The 21,080-nt window shown below is 46.0% G+C and overlaps 1 protein-coding gene across 2 annotated transcripts in view; it reads left to right on the forward strand.

Moving 5' to 3' along the window:
* The window catches only part of BCL7C (BAF chromatin remodeling complex subunit BCL7C), a 33,383-nt gene extending 13,096 nt beyond the window's left edge, over positions 1-20,287 (forward strand). For both annotated transcript variants that reach the window (XM_070362125.1, XM_070362126.1), the window contains one exon: positions 17,568-20,287. In XM_070362125.1, coding sequence (XP_070218226.1) covers positions 17,568-17,774 — 207 coding nt within the window. In that variant the 3' untranslated portion in view covers positions 17,775-20,287. The remainder of the gene's footprint in view (positions 1-17,567) is intronic.
* Positions 20,288-21,080: the final 793 nt, after the last annotated feature.

Below are 21,080 nucleotides of genomic sequence, written 5' to 3' on the forward strand. Positions count from 1 at the left end.
GGAAACAAAGGAAGGCAGCACGCCTTCCAAACGGCCGACAGCCAGGAAAGCGCGCCGCGGCGTCGCAAGGGTTAAGGGCACAGAGTGCAGAGCCCGGCATCCTAGAGAGGCCGCGGGCGGACTTCCGGCGCCGGCGCTCTGGGCGCGGTTTCTCCCTGGGTCGCGAGGAACTAGCGGAGGTGTGTGTGACCGGTTCTCTGTCTGAGCTGCGGCAGATCAGGGTCACCGAGGCCAAGCCGTGCCGACGCTTCCCCTTACTCCGAGTTCCTGACCAGCATCTTCTCCTGGGGGCAGCATGTGAGGCACTCTGGGCCTTTAGTCTCCATGGCTGTAATGCCGGCATGAGGATCCCGGGACTAGCCTATCACCGTTGGTTTTTTTCTAATTACTTACCCCCAGGGAAACTACTATATCCCCATCATCCTCAGTCCAGCATATTTCCCCTCCTTACTACAACTTCGGGAGCATGTTCTTATTTTACAAGTAAGAAAAGTGAGGTTCAGGGCGATTTTCTCCACAATCATGATGCATGACGGTGGCGGAGTAGGGAGGATATAAACCAAGTTTTTGTGACTTGAATGGCAGATCTGTTTGGGGAAATATTAACTAATATTGAGTGCTTACAACTAGAATCTTTTCATAAAGGGGCAAAAGCTTACCACAGGGAGATGATGGGGGGTGGTACTCACAGATCTGTCCGAGTTAAGTAATTGTGAGTTATAATAGTGGTCCTGGTTCACGTATCTTTGCATCCTTTACCTCAAGGAGAAAAAATAAATAAAATTTAGCAGCTTTCTCTCTTTAAAAAAAAAAGTACACACACACACAGACACACACACACACACATATATATATATTTACTTATTTGGCTGCCCCAGGTCTTAACTATGGCACGTGGGATCTTAGGTTTTTGTTGCCACATGCAGGACCTTTAGTTGTGGCATGTGGGATCTAGTTCCCTGACCAGGGATCAAACCCCAGCCCCCTGCATTGGGAGTGTGGAGTCTTAGCCACTGGACTGCCAGGGAAGTCCCACAGCATATACCATACAATCTGCCCACTTAAAATAGACAAATCAGTGGTTCTTTTAAGTATGTTCAGAGTTGTGCAGTTCTCACCACAGTCAGCTTTAGAACATTTTTCATCACCCTCAAACCGTACCCATTAGCAATCATCCCATTCTCCTCCAGCCCTAGACTATCGCTAATCTATTATATGTTCTGTCTATATAGATTTGCCTATTCTGGACATTTCATACACAGCCATATAAGGCCTTTTATGACTGGGATAATCCCCTATCTTAAAGTCCAGGCCTTGAGCTCAGAGCTTTGGCCTAAAACCATAGCCAGTGAGAATTAGATACAATCATTTTGACATTGTTGTATTTATTTTTTACCACCTTAGGGTAAGTTCCTGTTTGTGGTAATGTCCTTCTTGAATAAATGTGTTTTCATTTTGAAAGTTATATTTAAATGACAAGATTAAGCAAATAGTAGAAATGGTGTATGAATGTCTGAAGGTTGGGAAGATGGGATGTGAATGAAGTTTGGAAAACACTAGATTGTCTGATTTGAGGCTTTCCAGGATGTAGTTGGAAAACCACCCTATTATTCCATTTCACTCTCCTAACAATTTCTCAGAAGAAGTGCATCATTTTACTGATGAAGAAACAGGTATAGCAAAGTTAACTATGGTAGCTTGTCCAAGGTCACATAGCTAGTGACAGAACCTAGATTTAACCCAAGGTCTAATTTCCAACAGCCACCTTTTAACCAAGTTTGAAAGTAAAACTGGAGGTGAGAAATGGACTAGCAGACTTGAGAGAGGATGCTAGCCACTAGACCAAAACATGTGGGGACCAGGCTGGTTAAGTTGTTTTGGGTACACCTTCAAAGTACGTGTGTACTCAGTCGTGTCTAACTCTTTGGGGCTGCATGGATGGTAGCCCGCCAGGCTCCTTTGTCAATGGGATTTTCCAGGCAAGAATACTGCAGTGGGTTGCCATTCTTACTTCAGGGGATCTTCCCAACCCAGGGAGTGAACCCACATCTCTTGTATCTCCTGCATTGGCAGGCAGATTCTTTACCACTGCACCAGCTGGGAAGCCCCTTCAAACAAATAATCAATTATTAAAAAAAACACACACTGTAATTTGTGACTCTAAGCAGAAATTCCATCTGAGGCAATGTTGGGATTTTCTTCCTCTCTCAAGGGCACACAAGAATCCAAGAGGTGTTGCCTGGATAACTAGAGGTATGGTGTGTGTGTTTTGGTGCCAGGGAGAGTCTTAATTCCATGGTGGGAGAAATTCCAGTTAAGGAATTCAAGACCTTATACTAGAGAGGTGTTCCCCTAATTCACATGGTAGCTGCATCCGCAGTTTCTTATAAGTAAAGTCCCTTCTGAGCAGATGCCATGACACCCCACTCTCCTCTCAAATCCCCGATAGGCCCAGGAGTTAGCATCTGAACCCAGCTTTCCATAGCAGTGCAGGAGACATGGGTTCAATCCCTGGTTGTGGGAACTAAGATCTTGCAAACCGTGTGGCACAGCCAATATAATAAAAAATAAAAACTTTTTAAAAAAGAAGCTGAACCAAAAAAGTTCAAAAAGAAAAACTAGGGAATGAAATATTCATAGAGGGCTTTGAAAAGCTCTGACACATTCCTGGGTATCCCTAGAAGGCCACAAGCACATGTAGAAAAGACCTGAGAAGACCCCAAACTTACCTCTAGCTGACCTTAATGCTCTGTGCAAGCAAGAAGTGGAAGTTAAAGCAGTGTTGCACACATATACACAGTCCCTCAGAAAAGACTAGGAGATTTACTAGTTGAAGGCATTAGTTGTCCAATCATTAGCTGACCACTAAGCAAGTTAATTGAGCACAGACTTTAGTGGCCATGCACAAAGAATACAGTCTTTACAGAATTAACCTAGGAAAGTTCATAAAGAGCAGCAAGAACAACAACAAAGCCTGAGGAGGGGGAGAGTCTGACTTTTGGAGTTGCCACATTATAATATTTAAGATGTCACTGTTGGGAATTCTCTGACAATCCAGTGGTTAGGACTCCATGCTTTCACTGCTGAGGGCCTGGGTTCAATCTCTGGTTGAAGAGTTAAAATCCCACAAGCCACACAGTGCAGCCAAAAAAAGAGATGTCATTTACAACAACAACAAAATAATTATGAGACACATACATACATATCAAATAGAAATAGACGTTCTGGAGCTTAACAATACAAAAATACAACTGAAATGAAAGATTCAGTTAACAGGGCTCTGTAGCAGATTTGAGTTGGCAGAAGAATCAACACAATTGAAGGCAGGTCAATTGAGGTTACTCAGTCTGAGGAACAGAAAGAAAGAAAAAAAAAGAAGTGTCCCCAGAGACCTGTGGGATATCAGGTGTACTAATATACACATAATGAGAGTCCTAGAAGGAGAGACGAGGACTGTGTAGAAAGAGTATTTGAAGAAATAATTTTCCCAAATTTGATTTTTTAAAAAATTAATCTACACAGCCACAAAGCTCAAAGTAGGATAAACTGAAAGAGACTCACATCTAAACACATCATAATCAAACTGTCAAAAGACAGAGTACTAAAAGCAGCAAGAGAAAAAGCAAATCATAATATACAAGGAATCTTCCATAAGATTAACAGCTAACTTCCTATCAGAAACTATGGAGGCCAGAAAACAGTGAGATAACATATGCAAAGTGCTGAAAGACTAAAGCTGTCAACCAAGAAATCTATACCCAGCAAAACAATCCTTCAAAAAAAAAAAAAAAAAAAAAAAAAAAAGGTGAAATTAAGACATTGCCAGATCAACAAAAATAGAGAGAATTTGTTCCTAGCAGAGTTACCCTACAAGAAATAGAGAGGCAATCCTTTAGGCTGAAATGGAAGGACTAGACAGTAACTCAAATCCACATGAGAAAATAAAGAATATCAGTAAAGGAAACTATGTAAGTACATGAAAAAGACAGTATAAATACATTTTGTTTATAATTTTATATGTTTTAAAGACAACTGCAAAATGCAATAATTGTAAAGTGAGGTTTATGGGCTTACAATAAATAAAGATGTAATCTGGCAATAATAGCACAAAGTAGGCATGAGAGAAGGGAGCTATATAGGAGCAACTTTTTACATACTAGTGAAATTAAGTTGGCATTAACATGAACTAGATTGCTTTAAGTAGACATGTTAATTGTAATCCCCAAGGAAACCACTGAAAAAGTAACTCAATAGACTAAAAGAAACAAGGGAATTAAAATGGAATACTAGAAAATATTTAACACAAAAATAAAGCAGTAGTGGAAAAACAAGAACAAAAAGTGAAAGGCATATAGATAACAAGTAGCAAAATGACAGATGTAAATCCTATCTGTTAGCAATTACATTAAGTGTAAATAAACACTGCAGTCAAAAGATAGAGATTTGGCAGATTTTTAAAAATCAATTTAAAAAACCCAACATGATCCAACTATATGATATCTTCATAATCAATGACATAAATAGGTTGAAACTAAAAAGAAAAAGATATACAAGAGTAACTATAAGAGATGTGGAGTGGCTATGGAATTACTAGACAAAACAGAATTCAAAACAAATCTTGTTACTAGAGACAAAAGATATTTTATGATAATAAAAAGGTTGACCTATCTAGAAGACATTATAAATATATAGGTGCCTAAAAACAGAGCCCCAAAATACCTGAAACAAAAACTGACAAAACTGAGGGAAGAAATAGACAACTCAGTAATAATTGTTGAAGACGTCAATACTTTTGACAATGGATAAAATAACTAGAAGATCAGAAAGGAAACAAACCCAACAGTAGTGGAGTAGGTTTCCTATCTATTTCATTCCTAGGAACTATGATCAAGTACTGTTGCCAAAGACCTCTGCTAGCCAAGAAATCAGATTGCCTGGTGGTCCCTGCTGCCCTTTACAACTGCTGCGTCTACCTTGTCTGGATCCCCTCATGTGTGTATTAGTTGCTCAATCATGTCTGACTCTTTGCAACCCCATGGACTGTAGCCCAACAGGCTCCTCTATCTGTGGAATTCTCCAGGAAAGAATACTGGAGTGGGTAGCCATTCCCTTCTGCAAGGGATCTTTCTGACTCAGGGATTGAACCCAGGTTTTCTGTATTGCCGGCAGATTCTTTATGGTCTGAGCCACCAGGAAAGCCCAGATCCCATCATACCCACTGATATTAGGGAGCCCCTCCTCAAATAGTGATAACCTCTATAAGCATGGGGTGCTCCCTTCAATGTTTTAGCAAAGAAATTGTCTTCTGGGTCCTCTCACTGAATACAGTTGACAGATTGCACATGATAAATCTAATCTATCACACTAAGCCTTTAGATTCTCTCTTCTATGTGATACCAGGAACACTGTAGCATCTTGACCTCATTAAGTACAGACTGCTATTAGGTCCAAAATTCAGTTAGCTAACCAAGTGATTTCTTAGTGCCAACTTCTTAGCACATTAAATCTGGGATCTTTAGTAAATATACCCATAAATAAATGTGGCTCTAGCTAGAGTTATAATCTACCCTCATTGCTTAACACCCTTAAAACCCATTCTCACACACTTCTTAGGTTTCTGTCAACACATTCAGTTCAGTTCAGTTCATTCGTGTCCGACTCTTTGTGACCCCATGAATTGCAGCACACCAGGCCTCCCTGTCTATCACTAACTGCCGGAGTTCACTCAAACTCATGTCCATCGAGTCAGTGATGCCATCCACCCATCTCATCATCTGTCATCCCCTTCTCCTCCTGCCCCCAATCCCTCCCAGCATCAGAGTCTTTTCCAATGAGTCAACTCTTTGCATGAGGTGGCCAAAGTACTGGAGTTTCAGCTTTAGCATCATTCCTTCCAAAGAACACCCAGGACTGATCTCCTTTAGAATGGACTGATTGGATCTCCTTGCAGTCCAAGGGACTCTCAGGAGTCTTCTCCAACACCACAGTTTAAAAGCATCAATTCTTCGGTGCTCAGCTTTCTTCACAGTCCAACTCTATGTAACACATATTAACACATTACTTTGCCAACAAACGTCCATCTAGTCAAAGCTATGGTTTTTCCAGTAGTCATGTGTGGATGTGAAAGTTGAACTGTAAAGAAAGCTGAGCACTGAAGAATTAATGCTTTTGGACTGTAGTGTTGGAGAAGATTCTTAAGAGTCCCTTGGACTGCAAGGAGATCAAACCAGTCAATCCTAAAGGAAATCAGTCCTGAGTATTCATTGGAAGGACTGATGCTGAAGCTGAAACTCCAATATTTTGACCACCAGATGCAAAGAACTGACTCCTTGGAAAGACCCTGATGCTGGGAAAGATTGAAGGCAGGAGAAGGGGATGACAGAGGATGAGATGGTTGAATAGCCTCACTGACTCAAAGGACATGAGTTTGAGCAAATTCTGGGAGTTGGTGATGGACGGGGAAGCCTGATATGCTGCAGTCCATGAGGTTGCAACGAGTCAGACACGACTGAACGACTGAGCTGAACTGAAAGACAGACAGCAGGGGAGGTGAATTTTGAGTGGAATGAGCACCCTTTTCAAGGCATTTGCCCCAGGTAAAGTTATCACAGGGTTTTCAAACAGAAAGTTAGTTTCATTAGACACAGGAGAGCAAGCTACTTCCAATGGCAAAAGAGACTCAGAATGACTTGGGAGTTCAATATTGTCTCCTTTGTCTGATTCTAACCACATGCGCCCTTCCAAATTTCTGCACCCTATCCTTTCCTGATTGATGCCCTGCTGCTGCTAAGTCACTTCAGTCATGTCCAACTCTGTTCGACCCCATAGACGGCCTCCTACCAGGCTCCTCTGTCCCTGGGATTCTCCAGGCAAGAACACTGGAGTGGGTTGCCATTTCCTTCTCCAATGCATGAAAGTGAAAAGTGAAAGTGAAGTCGCTCAGTCGTGTCTGACTCTTAGCGACCTCATGGACTGCAGCCCTCCAGGCTCCTCCACCCATGGGATTTTCCAGGCAAGAATACTGGAGTAGGGTGCCATTGCCTTCTCCAGATTGATGCCCTAGATTTCCCATAACAAATTTGTCAAGACAGTGAATTCAGTTGTCATTTTCTCTCTAATCACTCAAGTGCACTGCAAAGAATCCATCCTACCACACAGTCTAGAGTTATTACTACTGCCATAGGAGCCAGGAGAAGTTGGACTCCCAAGGCATATGCTTTAGTTGTCACCCCATCACAATCAGCCACAGGTGATAGTTTGATTAACTGTGATGCAGCTGCACGGTGTGGTTTATTAGCATCCCATTTCCCGTTGACTAGAGCTCAGCATCAAGGTTGTGACCATATCACTGCAAAATCCCATCTCTGTGGGTCTTTCTCCTAGAACCACTCCCAGAACCAATTATTGTATCAGTCAGGGTCCAACCAGGAGGCAGAAGCCACCATGGGAAAGCTTAACATAAAGAACTATTGACAGGAATAATAGGGAAATGGCTAATGAGGGCTGAAGAGAATTCTAAAGAATACAGAATTAGATATTAAGATCAGCTACTATCCCTAGGACTGATGCAGAGAGCCCAAGAAAGATCCCTTTCCCACCAGGCTGAGATCAGACTTCATTTGAAAGGACCAGGCAGACAAACTGCTGACGGCCTTACCTTTGTGACTTCCTGGAAATCGGCCCTCTGGGGTGTCAGGTGAAGCTGCTAATCATGGAGCATTGCTAGAACCAAGATTGCAGGAGGTGTTCTCTACAGGAGCCGGGTGCTGGAGAGCTTTATCAGTACAGGGATCAGCACAGTAGAAAGTCATGCCACTGTGGAGTCACATGGTAGAGGATATACACTCAGTGAGAGCCAGGTGCTGGAGAAAGCGGCACTGAGAAAGGAATCAAGCACTGTCAACATTAGAGAAAGTGAGCTTGGTAAGAACAAAGTGCTGGAGAAAATCTGACTGCTCCCATCGTCAAGTGTTGGAAAAAGCATGCTCTGCAGATCAGTGTGAGAGAAAGCTGTGTGAGGTTCAGGATGGGTGGTGTACAAAAGGAGTCCAAGCGCTGAGTCCAGTCACTGCAAAGGCAGCATGTGGTCTGGGGTCAGTGGTGTCCACATGGAGGTAGAGAGGTAAGGCAATGTGGTTGCAAGTTGGGAGCTGTGAGCTCATCAAAGGACTCCTCACTGTCACTTCTAAGGCAGGGAACCTCTGGATGTGCCCACATACATGTGCCCATGCAAAGCTGTGCAACAGGAGCAAGAAAAAAGCCTCAACAGTACCAGAACCAGGAAGAGCATCTCCTTCCTCTTTCAATGTCCCTCCAGCGCCCTCTACTGACAAAGCTTAACATCGTGTTCACTGCAAGGAGAAACGAGTACATAGTCCAGTCCAGTATCTCAGAGCAAATACTAAAGCGTGAATTTGGAGCTGAGAGGCAGTAACTTGAAAACTGGCATAGTGGCAGAATCCCCACATAGTCTCTCTGAACCACAGACTGGGGACCAATATAGCAAGACAGGCTAAGTGAAAGTCCCACTTGCTACAAAGACAACAAACCAGTAAAAATACCACATCCCTGGGAGAAGTGCAGAGATTCATGCCAAAGAATTGAAAGAAGCATGGGTAGTGAGACATCACATACCCGTTTAACCCGCCAGTCTGGCCTGTTCAGAAGTCAGATGGAGAATAACTGCGGACCAGCATGAACTGAATCGGGTGATGATTCCAATTGCAGCTGCTGTCCCAGATTTAGTACCTTTCCCCTGATGTTTGGTAATTGACTAGTGACTTGGCTTTTTCTCCATACCAACATGCAAGGTCCATCAGAGCAGTTTCCTCTTTAGCTGGCAACGCCACTGTATATCTTCAGCATGCTCCAGGGATCTGTCAATTCTGATCTGCTGTAATATAGTCTACAAAGATCTCAGTCATCTTAACATCCCACAGACCACCACACCGGTCCACTATATTGAGAACATTATTGGATCTGATGAGCAGCAAGTAACAAGTACCTTAATTGTCCTAATAAGACATATGCAAACTAGAAGGTGGGAGATAAATGCCCTCTAAAGACTCAGGGGATACTTCTCTGGGGGTTCAGTGGTTGAGAATCCACCTGCTAATGCAGGGGACGTGAGTTCAATCCCTGGTCCGAGAAAATTTGACATGCTGCAGGGCAACTAAGCCCCTGCACCACAACCACTGAAGCCTGTGCTCTGGAGTCCATGCTCCGCAACCAGAGAAACCACTGCAATGAGGAGCCCTCGCACCACAACTAGAGAGCAGCCCCTGCTCATCACAACTAGAGAAAGCCCACATGTAGTAACGAAGACCCAGCACAGCCAAAAAAAAAAAAAGATTCAGGGGACTGTCACTCCAGTGAAGTCTCTGGAGATTCAGTGGCCAGAGTATGTAAAGATATCTCCTCCAAGGTGAAAGACCAGTTGCTCTCATACAACCTACTCCCCCTCATAGAGGAACAGTGCTTGGTAGGCATGTATGGATTTTGGAGGCAATGTAGCTCGTCAGTAAAGCCCCCTGGGAGGTGCCAGTTTTGAGTAGAGAGCAGGGCAAGAGAAGGTTCTATAACACTTTCAAGGCGCCCTGTCACTGTACCGATGATCCAGCAAAGCCAGTGACATTCCAGCAAGCACCAAGAGCAGAATCAAAGCACAGACTCACAGGATTTTTGATAAGTGTAGGCTTTCAACTGTTCTACTTTTCAGAAACAGTCTCTGAGGAGTTCTTTGGTCGTCCAGTGGTTGAGAATCAGCCTTGCTATGAGGGGATGCAGGTTCAATCCCTGGTCAGGGTAACTAAGATCCCACATGCAGCAGACTACTGAGCCCACGCACTCTGGAGCCCATGTGCCATAACCCAAGAGTCTGTGGCACAGCACCTGATGCAGCCAAATAAGTATCTTTAAAAAATCTGTAGCTTAAGGGGCTTCCAGGCAGTCCAGTGGCTAAGACTCCAAGCTCCCAATGCGGGGGACCCGGGTTTGATCCCTGGTCAGGGAACTAGATCTAAGACCCATAGCAAATAAATAAATATTTTTTTAAAACTTCATAACTTAAAAAAGAAACAGTCTCTGGCTTGCTCTTGGGATGTGGTAGGAACTGAACATGTAGCCAGCAGATATCGGGTGACCAAGCAACCTGAGATACTCATCATGAAAGGATGTTGTCTGACCAACCCAACTGTGAGGTTGGGTGTACCCAGCAGCATTCTATCATCACCTGAGATAAAAGACCAAGCTTGGAAAGGTCCAGAAGTTACGAGCCATTTACAGGAGCAGGTGGTTTCTTGACCTTCTCTCCCTCCATCACTGGCTGTGCCTTTCTAGGGTGTCCTTTACACCCAGCTGACTGATGAAGAAAAGACTCAAGCCTGTTCACAGGTGACTCTGGCTGATAGGCTGTTATGAGCTGTCAGTGGACAGCCACAGCTCCCCCCACCAGCTGGGTGAACCTGAAGGACACTGGTGAAGAAAAGTCCTCACAGTGGACAGAGCTTTGAGCAGTGTCTTCGACTCTTCACTATGTCTGGCGGGTGAAATGACCAGAAGTATGAACCTGCATTAATTGATGGACGGTTGCTAAGGTTTGGCTGGCTGGTCAGGAACTTGAGAGGAACAGAATTGGAAGATGGGTGACAAGAAATTTGAGTCCTTATGGCCCTTCTATTTTTTGCACCAGGTCTTATTTGCAGCATGTGGGTGCTTTGTTGCAGCATGGGGAATCTAGTTCCCTGATCAGGGATTGAACCTGGGCCCCCTTCGTTGGGAACATGGGTTTTAACCATTGGACCACCAGGGAAGTCCATTATAGCCCTTCTTTTAACAATCTTCCTCAATCAGTTGTACTTCAGTTGGAGCCATTTCATTCAGGGGTCCAGCTTTGTCTTCTCTCCTCTGGTTTCTTAGTCCTCCTCAATGGGTTGTTAGCTTCTCTTTATCTGTTCATGAGTTTATTTCCTCTGACCACTCGGAACAGCACTTTAGCATCTCTCAAACAGCTGCTGCTGCTAAGTCGCTTCAGTCATGTCCGACTCTGTGTGACCCCGTAGACGGCAGCCCACCAGGCTCCCCCATCCCTGGGATTCTCCAGGCAAGAACACTGGAGTGGGCTACCATTTCCTTCTCCATTGCATGAAAGTGAAAAGTGAAAATGAAGTCGCTCAGTCGTGTCCGACTCTTCGGGACCTCATGGACTGCAGCCTACCAGGCTCCTCCATCCATGGGATTTTCCAGGCAAGAGTACTGGAGTGGGTTGCCATTGCCTTCTCCACTCTCAAACAGAGGCAAGGAGTATAAGAGAGCAATGTTCTCCTGAAAAGGCCAGGGTATTAGTTTGCTTGGGCTGCCGTAACAAAGTACCACAGACTGGTGACTGAAACCACAGAAATTTGTTTTCTCACAGCTTTATTTATTTATTGGTGAAGCAGCAAGGCATGTGGGATCTCAGTTCCCCAACCAGGCATCAAACCCATGCCCCCTGCAGTGGAAGCAGGGAGTCTTAAAACCACTGGACCACCAGGGAAGTGGCTTAATCTCCTCTTCTCTTAAGGATACCAGTCATGTTGGATTAGGGCCCTCCTTCATGACCTTATTTTAACTTCATTACCTCTTAAAAGACCCTATCTCCCAAAAGAGTCACATTCTGAAGTAGCAGTTGTTAGGATTTCAGCACATGAATTCGAGGGGGGTGCACAATTCAGCCCTTAGGAACCAGTACTGAACACATTTGAAGACACTTGTCCTGCAGCTAAGACACAAAGAAGAGGAAACCTCACTGATGGGGCTCCTCGAGTGCCGGCAGCCATCTTCTCCAGTCGGTCTGCCTCTACAGCTCCCTTGCAGGTTCTCAGAGGTGAGCAGACTAGAGAGGCTCTTCCGGGGCTCTATGTCAGGGGGAAAAGAGGAAGCCCCCGTGACGCCCCTCTTCCTGAGTTCTAGGCCATGTTACTAAACCCCAGAATTCATGATTTATCCATCCACCGTCACTGGTAGGACGGAACCATGACAGGCCTCCCCTTGTAAAACCTGGTATATAGAGGAGTAAAGCAGAACTCCCAAGTGGAAAAACATCAAGAAACTGGAGTATAGATACATTTCTCTTTCCTAAAGTGAAAGTGGCTCAGTCATGTCTGACTCTTTGCAACCCCACGGACTCAGGCCAGAATACTGGAGCGGGTAGCCTTTCCCTTCTCCAGGAGATCTTCCCAACCCAGGGATCAAACCCAGGTCTCCCATTGCAGGCGGATTCTTTGCCAGCTGAGCCACAAGGGACGCTCTTTCCTAAGGAAGGCAGGAAAGAGGGAGTCCTTGAAAGGATTCCCACCTCTTTAGTCAGGCTCTTTTTTTTTTTTTTTTTTTAAGATTTTTGTTTGTTTGTTTTATGTGGAGCATTTTTAAAGTCTTCATTGAATTTATTACAATACTACTTCTGGTTTATGTTTTGGTTTCTTGGCCTCCAGGCTTGTGGGATCTTAGCTTCCCCACTAGGGACTGAACTGCACCCCCTGCGTTGGAAGGCAAAGTCTTAACCACTAGACCACCAGGGAGGTCCCTCTGGCCAGGTTCTTTCATGAAACCAAGTGTATTCATTTTCCCTTGCTCCGTAACAAATGAGCCCAAACTTAGAGTTTAAAGTGAGACTCATTTATTATCTCACATTTTTGTTGATCAGAGACTATGGGCTTGGCTGGGTTCTCAGTTTAGGGTTTCATAAAGTGAAAGTGGCTCAGTCGTGTCCGACTCTTTGGAACCCATCGACTATACAGTCCATGGAATTCTCCAGGCCAGAATACTGGAGTGGATAGCCTTTACCCTTCTCCAGGGGATCTTCCCAACCCAGGGATCGAACCAGGGTCTCCTGCATTGCAGGCGGATTCTTTACCAACTGAACTATCAGGGAAGTCTAGGGCCTCATAAGGCCCAAGTCAAGTTGCTGACTGAGGTGGGCTCTTACCTAGAAGCTGTAGGGACAAATCCACTTCCATGTAAGTTCCATTTGTTGGCCAAATTCAGTTCCTTACAGTGTAGGATGTCTCCATGCGCTGTCGGGGTAGAGGGTGGATGTCAGCTCTTTCAGAGGCCTCCAAAGGGAATTCCTTGGCGGTCCAGTGGTTAGGACTCTGTGCTTCCATTGTATGGGGCCTAGGTTGGATCCTTGGGCAGGGAATTAAGATCCCACAGGGACAATAAAAAGGCCACTGCATTCCTCATCACACGGGTCCCTTCGTCAGCAAGCCAGCAGGGGCTCCAGTCCTCCTCATGCTTCACATCTCTGACTTCCTCTTCCGCCACCTGCTGGAGAAACCTCTCCTAAACAGCTACCTGATTGGTTGAGAATCTCCGTATCTTAACCTCAGCTGACTTGGATCTTTAATTACACCTCCAAAAATCCCTTCACAGCAGTACCTAGATTAGCATTTGATTGAAGAACTAAGGGGCAGGGATTTTAGAGGGTTATCTTTAGAATTCTGCCTACCAGACAGGAATCCCTGTCTTGGCCTGGAGAGAAAGCCGTCCCCCTCTGCCAGAGGCTTCTTAAGTCCTTGTTGTTGTTTAGTCGCTATGTAGTGTCTGACTATGTGTGACCCCATGGACTGTAGCCCACCAGGCTCCTCTGTCCAGGGGATTCTCCAGACAAGAATACTGGAGTGGGTTACCATTTCCTTCTCCAGGGGATCTTCGTGACCAAGGGATTCAACCCAAGTTGCCTGCTTGGCAGGTGGATTCTTTACCACTGAGCCACCTGGGAAGCCCTCTTAGATCCTAGCCTGGCACCAAAGATAAGAAAATGTGGGCCATGTGCTCCTCTGGAGAGACCAGTCAGCTCCTCAGCTGGTTCATAAATTCTTAGCTGCTGCTGCTGCTGCTAAGTTGCTTAAGTAGTGTCTGACTCTGTGTGACCCCATAGACGGCAGCCCAGCAGGCTCCCCCGTCCCTGGGATTCTCCAGGCAAGAACACTGGAGTGGGTTGCCATTGCCTTCTCCAATGCAGGAAAGTGAAAAGTGAAAGTGAAGTCGCTCAGTCCTGTCCAACTCCTAACAACCCCATGGACTGCAGCCTACCAGGCTTCTCCATCCATGGGATTTGCCATGGACGGAGTGGGTTGCCTTGCCTTCTCCAAAATTCTTAGCAACTTAGTGTGAATTAGAAAAAGGTGCCCTTTCCTTATACAGACCTCTGTTCACCACAATGTGAGTGGCACCCCCAGAGTTATGCAGTGCACATGTACTGCTCTGAGCAGTGGCCCGAATCCCAGTGGGATCAGATACACTTCACTTCCCGACCACTTGCCCACACTAGCTGTTGTCTATAGAGACATTTTTTTCTCAGAACACTTCTAACATCCTTCATTGTTTGTTTTTTTTTTATTTAATTTTTGGCTGCACTGGGTCTTTGTTGTTGTTTGAGGGCTTTCTCTAGTTGCGGTGCCTGGGCTTCTCATTGCAGTAGTCTCTCTTGTTGCAGAACATAGCTCTAGGGCACACAGGCTCAGTGGTTGTGGCACACAGGCTTAGGTGCTCTGCAGCAGGTGGGATCTTCCTGGAAGTGAAGTGAAATCGCTCAGTTGTGTCCGACTCTTTGCGACCCCATGGACTGTAGCCTACCAGGCTCCTCAGTCCATGGGATTTTCCAGGCAAGTGTCCTGGATTGGGTTGCCATCTTCCCGGATCAGAGGTCAAACCTGTGTCCCCTGCATCTGCAGGCAGATTCCCAACCACCAGGGAAGTTCCACTGGCTTATTTTTATCTGTTGATGATTTGGGGGAAATACAAAATAAAATGGTCATCAGTTGACCTGAATAGGGTGATGAATTAGTACTCAGAAAAAAAATTTTTTTATCTACTGGTTGGATCTAAACTGTTTGGTCATATCTAAGTAAATAGCCAAGAACTTCCAAGGAACAAACCCTGAAGTCAGCAATATTAAGGTAAAAACAGAAGCTACCATTACTCAAAGCCCATATCTATATACATAGATTGGATATATAAACACAACATGCACGCACTCATATATACACACTCGTATACACATAACCTCATTTAACCTTCACAGGAACCCTATCAATTAGGCATGACATTATTCTCCCCACCAGACAGACAAGAAAACTGAGGTCTGGTTACTTGCCCAAGGTTAAGGATGAAAAGAAGCTAAGTCAGAACTCAGATCTATGCCATCTGATTGATGCAAAGCCCATGCTCCTAACCACTTCGTGGAAATTAGCTGAGTGTCTATGCCCTGAATCGAGGCCTTTGCTCTCTGCCTCTTGCATCAGAGCCAGGGTTACCCTCTGGTGAGCCCAGTGGCCCAATCTGGGATAGGGATATCTTAGTTGTATTCATAGGAAGGGTTTCCCAGGTGGCTCAGTGGTAAAAAAAATTCCTGCTGCTAATGCAGGAGATGTGGATTCAATTCCTGGGTCAGGAAGATTCCCTGGAGAAGGAAATGGCAACCCATTCCAGTATTCTTGCCTGGAGAATCCCATGGACAGAGGAGTATGTCAGGCTACCGTCCACGGGGTGGCAAAGAGTCAGACACAACTGAAGCAACTTAGCACGCACGCACATATGTATTCATGGGGATGACCTGCAGGGAAAAGGGTGGTAGTGAGTAGTTTGTGGCTACAAGAGAGAGATGGCCCGTGGGGCTTGGAAGGAGGAAACACGGTCGGCTTTGTCTTGTTCACCAGGGTATCTCCCACGCCTGACACCTTGCTGGCCCACAGGTAGTTTGCCGAATGACTGAATAGCCACCTGTGACAGCATGCCTGTGATAGTTCCTCACTGTGTTCTGTCTCTCTGGCGTCTGCTCCTGCTACCAACCTCTTCCCTTTCCAATAAATTAGCATCTGAACTGGATCTGAAAGTGTCCTAGATTGCAGGCCCTGTGGCAAGTGTTTTATCTACATTTTCTCCTTTAAAGTGAAGTAAGAACCAGGAAATTCCCTGGTGGCCTAGTAGTTAGGATTCCAGGCTTTCACTGGTGTGGTCCGGGGTTCAATCCCTAGTTGGGGAACAAGCTGCGTGATGAGATTACTTCATATTTCAGGAGGCTTCTGGGCTGGCAGAAATATCCACTACTTTAATGCTCAATTTATTAGACTCCACTAAACAAAAAAAAGGAAAAAACTGAAAGTCATTTTTTATGGGGGATTTAGGCTTTGATTACAAATTTAACCAATTAAATTATCTTAAGTAATTTAAACTGCAAATACAAATTCAGTAGTCAAAAGATTCTTTTGATTACTTCATATGCTTTAAGGATACACAAATACAATAACAACAGAATTTATTAAAACTCATCATCAGGACTTCCCTGGTGGTCCAGTGGTTAGGAATCTGCCAGCCAATGCAGGGGCCATGGGTTTGATCTCTGGTCCAGAAGGATCCCACATGACACTTGCCTAAAAAATCCACCATCAAATCGGGTTATAAAAGGGATAAGACTATGGATTTAACTTTGTCTTGCCCTTATTCTGACACCTTCTTGAGATTCCAGTTTTATACCTTTCTAGAGTTTCAGTAATTCTATCAATTATTATTTTTATACCTTCTTGGAGTTTGGGTAATCCTACTCGATCCAAAGGAAAAAGGCAACTGTCTCAGAATCAGCTAAGGCTGCAAGTTCCGGTCAGACATAGGACCACGTTACACTGTTCTAAAGAGGCAGACCTGAGCTGACCATTCATCAGCCCCAGCACCTGTTCACGGTAAAGATTTTCCTGTTTCTTATGGAGCTTCTAGGGCTTCCCTGGTGGCTCAGACAGTAAAGGATCCACCTGCAGTATAGGAGACCCAGGTTCCATCCCTGGGCCAGAAGATCCCCTGGAGAAGGGAATGGCAATCCATTCCAGTATTCTTGCCTGGAAAATCCCATAGACAGAGGAGCCTGGCGGGCTCAGTCCATGGGGTCCTGAAGAGTCAGATATGACTGAGCGATTAAGCATTGCAACCATGTACAGGGAGCTTTTAAGTCCCTCCTTTCCTCCATCCCTCTCTCCTTCCCTCCTTTTCTATCTTCCTTCCTCTCTCTTTGTTTTGTATGCTTTAAAAAAAAACTTTTCATATGGAGATTTTTTTTTCTTTTTGGAGATTTGTGTAGAATCTTACTTCCCTGACCAGGACTCGAACCCAGGCCCTTGGCAGTGAAATTGCAGAGTGCTAACCATTGGAGAAAGAGGGAATTACCCTTTACAGGTTTATTATATTGATCTTTCCAGTTTAACAAAGGGGTGCCAGGCCCTGCCTTCCTGAAGGCCTGTGGCTCCCAAGATGCTTCCCATACTATTATCCCCACCTAATCACTGAACAAACTGAGGCTTTGTAAAAATCACACTTTGCCTAAAATCACACTGCAAATAAGTGTAGAGCTGCCCGGTTCTATCCGATTTTAGAAACAGCTCCCATAGGACCCAGCCTCACCCTCTGCCCGCTGTCAGAAATGGGTGGTTTACAGACTGCCCCCCAAGTTGCCCGATTTAGGGCTCCCAAGGCAGGGTCTTCCTAGTCTCAGGTGGGCTGCGGAGAAAACACAACAGATTCTTCTTTCCTCCCTGCAGGATTCAGGAGTGAGGGTGACCAGGAGAGCCCTCCACGAGAAAGGCCTGAAAACAGAGCCTCTCAGGAGGCTTCTTCCCAGGAGAGGCCTCCGGACAAACGCCCGGCCCAGTTCCGCGGGGCCGCCGCCGCCGGAGCCCAGAGCTCCCGGGGGAGGAAGCAAGGCCCCGAGGGCACCCCGGATGATCCCCCAAGGGAAGGGGAGGTGAGCCGGCTCCCCAGGCAAGGCGAGGCCCTGAGGCTTCTCTTGGCCGCCCCAAGATCCAGCCACCCACCCGCTCCCCCCGAGGGCGCAGAGAGCTTCCCAGCTCCACGGCCACCGTGGGATCATCAGGGGCGCGCGGCCCCAGCCTGCCCGAACCTAAGGTCACAGCACCCGTCTGGCTCGCCACCGACACCCGCACAGAGCAGGATCAACGGCCCCCCAAGTGCGGGAAAGGCTCCGGGCACAATCTGACCCCGTCGAGCGCCTGAGGACGCATCACAGCCGGGCCTCCACCCGGGGAGTGCGGGCGGGGCGCCGGGCCTCCACCCGGGGAAGGGCAGCCCGGGACGCGCCCCCTCTGCCCCCGAGGCCGCGCGCGGAGACCCTGCGCCACATGCCCTCCCCACTCCCTCCCTCCGGCCTCCCCGGAGGCCACGCTAGCGGGTGGGTTCATCCACCGCCTGACGACCTGCAGCAAGACCTCCCCGCGGGGCCAGCCTCCCCGCAGGCCCGTGTGGATACGAAGAAACCGACCTGGGCGGGCGGGGAGTGCCCAAAGCTTCTGGCACAGCCCCAGCGGACCGGAAAATCCCCACCTGGAGAAGGCCCAGGGCGAGGGAGCCCTTTGAGCGGCTCGCTCGCTGCACTGCTGGGCCTGTCCTAGGAAATGTCGACATCTCCCGTAGATTGAGGGCTTACCCCGTGCCAGGCCTTGCGATTTATGGAAATGATCTCATTCAGTCCTCACCACATCCCTGGGCCATTGGTGTTCTCATTATCAGCATTTTACAGAAGGAGAAACTAAGTCTCAGAGAGGTTAAGGCACCAGCTCAAAGTCACACAGCCAGAATGTGGCCGAACCAGCATTCAGACCCAGGTCTGCCTGCCTGACCCCACAGCCCGACAGAGGGCACTGCTTCTCCTGCTGGCACATGAGTGAGGGCTGCCGGTGCTGCCGGTTTGACAGGACACCTGCTTGTGAAACATCCATTTTTCTCCTGGTGATTATATAGAACACTTTTTATACTAAAGTGAGCAGATACTCACCGGAATGCAAGTGAACATTTGCACCAGCGATTCAGATGCAACTTGTGACATCATAGGAATTTTATGCCAAGTCCAACGCTTCAAGCTCAGCCCCGGCTACCTGAGGTGCCCTCTTCTCAGACCTCTGCCTTGGGAGGGATGGTGACCAGGGAAGCTCTGCCCCTCGACCAGCTCCTGGACAGAACCTTCATGGAGGCCAAGGAAGATGGCCTTTCCCCAGTTTTTCATCCCATTGAGTTGCTTAAGGACATTCATCCAGTTTCTCTGGCCTAAAGTTTCCAAATTTCTGACAGAGATCAATCTAGGATTGGGGATTGGAAACCTGGAAATCTTAGGAACTCCTGAAATCATATCATTCTGTGTATTTCCTAACTTTCTATATCTTTTTTTAATAAATAAGAAATACACTTTTAGTAGCAGTTCCGAAGAATTATAGGCTATAGCAAATATTCAAAACCAGGAAAGTACCAGAGAACATTACTGGGTAGGGTTAGGATAACAAGATGTTTTAAACCTTCAACAAGATCAACTACATCAAGATGCACTACACAGAATCATGTGTTGAAATTGCTGATTTAAAGACTCGCGTCTAAAACTTTTTCTCAGCACATCATTCATAGGATTTGTATAGGATATACAATACATTTAAACACATTAAGTAATTTGTGAGAATGTCTCACTGATAACAGCAGATGGGTGCCATGAGTACCTTTTTTGGTTGGTTTGTTTTTAGTGACTTGTGGGATCCTAGTTCCCTTGCCAGGGATCGAACCCAGCTCCACGGCAGTGAATGAGTGGAGTCCTAACTACTGGGCCGCCAGGGAATTCCCACAAATATGTTTCAATATGGCAACAACTACCAAAAAAAAAAGTCATTAGACTGTGACCCGTTCTCTCCTATGTACTCCCATCCTAAGTTCCAGAAATGTCTACCTTAACCTTGGACTCTGTCAGAGTTTCCTTCTCGTGCTTTCTACTTGACATCAGTGGAGTTCTTCAAACCAGGAATGCCTCGATGTTTATTGTTAAGCATTTGTTCTCACGTGATTAGGAAGGACTTCTGCATCAAAATACTCTTCTAAGCTGAGCGGGACTGGCAAGGCAGATCTGCTGCAGAAATAATTATCTCGTATACGGTAAAGTCCACTCATGGAAGCTTCACCCTTTCAGGAGCCTTAGGGCCAGAAAAGCCAGTTATGGATTCCAGCTCTGCCAGTTCCTGGCTGTGAGACCTTGGACAAGTCACTTTACCTCTCTGAGCTTTGATCTAATGGATAGAATGATACCTGGGAGATAATGCACTTGCTTTGTGAGGCAGTACTGAAGATGAAGGGTTAACAATGTGGCTTTGGAGTCAGACAGGCTGAGGTTTGAATCCATTATTTACTACCTCTTTGATCCAGGGCAAAGTCTAACCACTCTGAGCCCCATTTTTTCTCTTCTGTAAAATGGCAAAAAAAAAAAAAACAACTGATGGAGCCCATTTCATAGGATTTTGGTGAGTTTCAATGAGATCATCTACGAAAACACTTCACACAGAGCATGGTACGCTGTGAATGCTTGATACGCGTGGACCGCTGTAGTTATTATCTGCTGTATCTACCTCACAGGGCAGTTGTGAGGATGAAAGGGAGGTTACAGTGTGGAAGCGCTTTCTAAGCTGTGAAATGGTCATCCACTTGCCTTTCCTTCAGAGCTGAGATGACCAGAAGCTACTGGCAGACCTCAGTGGTTTCTCCCAGGAAGGAGCCTGAGAATACCTACCTGTACCCACAGAAGGTAGCTGTGTTGAGGAGGCAGTATCACCATGGTTACCTGAAAAAGATGGTTTAGTTGCAATCAGGTAGGCAAACTCCAGTGTCATCTGATAGGGATTTGGAGGGAAAGCCAGTTTTCAGAAGGAGGCTTTGGGAAGAGGATAGTATTAAGCAGAGCCTACCCACCTTAGGTTTGTTTAATAGGGATCAAATCAAGAGATGGGGACATGTAATAGAAAGTGGTGAGGGGGCTATTTGACCATTGTCTGAAGCCCTGTTATTGGCTGAACTTAAGAAACAATCCTATTAGCCAGAACCCTGCTCCTGCTGTGTCTGTACTTTCATTCATTCCTAGACGGTAGACCAAACATGGATCAAAGGGCTCTCCAAAGATGGTCTTGGGAAATTCTGAGAGCAGCCCCATAAAGTAAATACTAGCATGAGTCCTGTTCTGCAGCTGAGGGCCTGGAGTCTGGGAAAGTTAAGTCTGTCGCCCAAAGTCACAC

The sequence above is a fragment of the Bos mutus genome, chromosome 25 (genome assembly GCF_027580195.1).
Source record: "Bos mutus isolate GX-2022 chromosome 25, NWIPB_WYAK_1.1, whole genome shotgun sequence".
NCBI classification, from domain to species: domain Eukaryota; kingdom Metazoa; phylum Chordata; class Mammalia; order Artiodactyla; family Bovidae; genus Bos; species Bos mutus.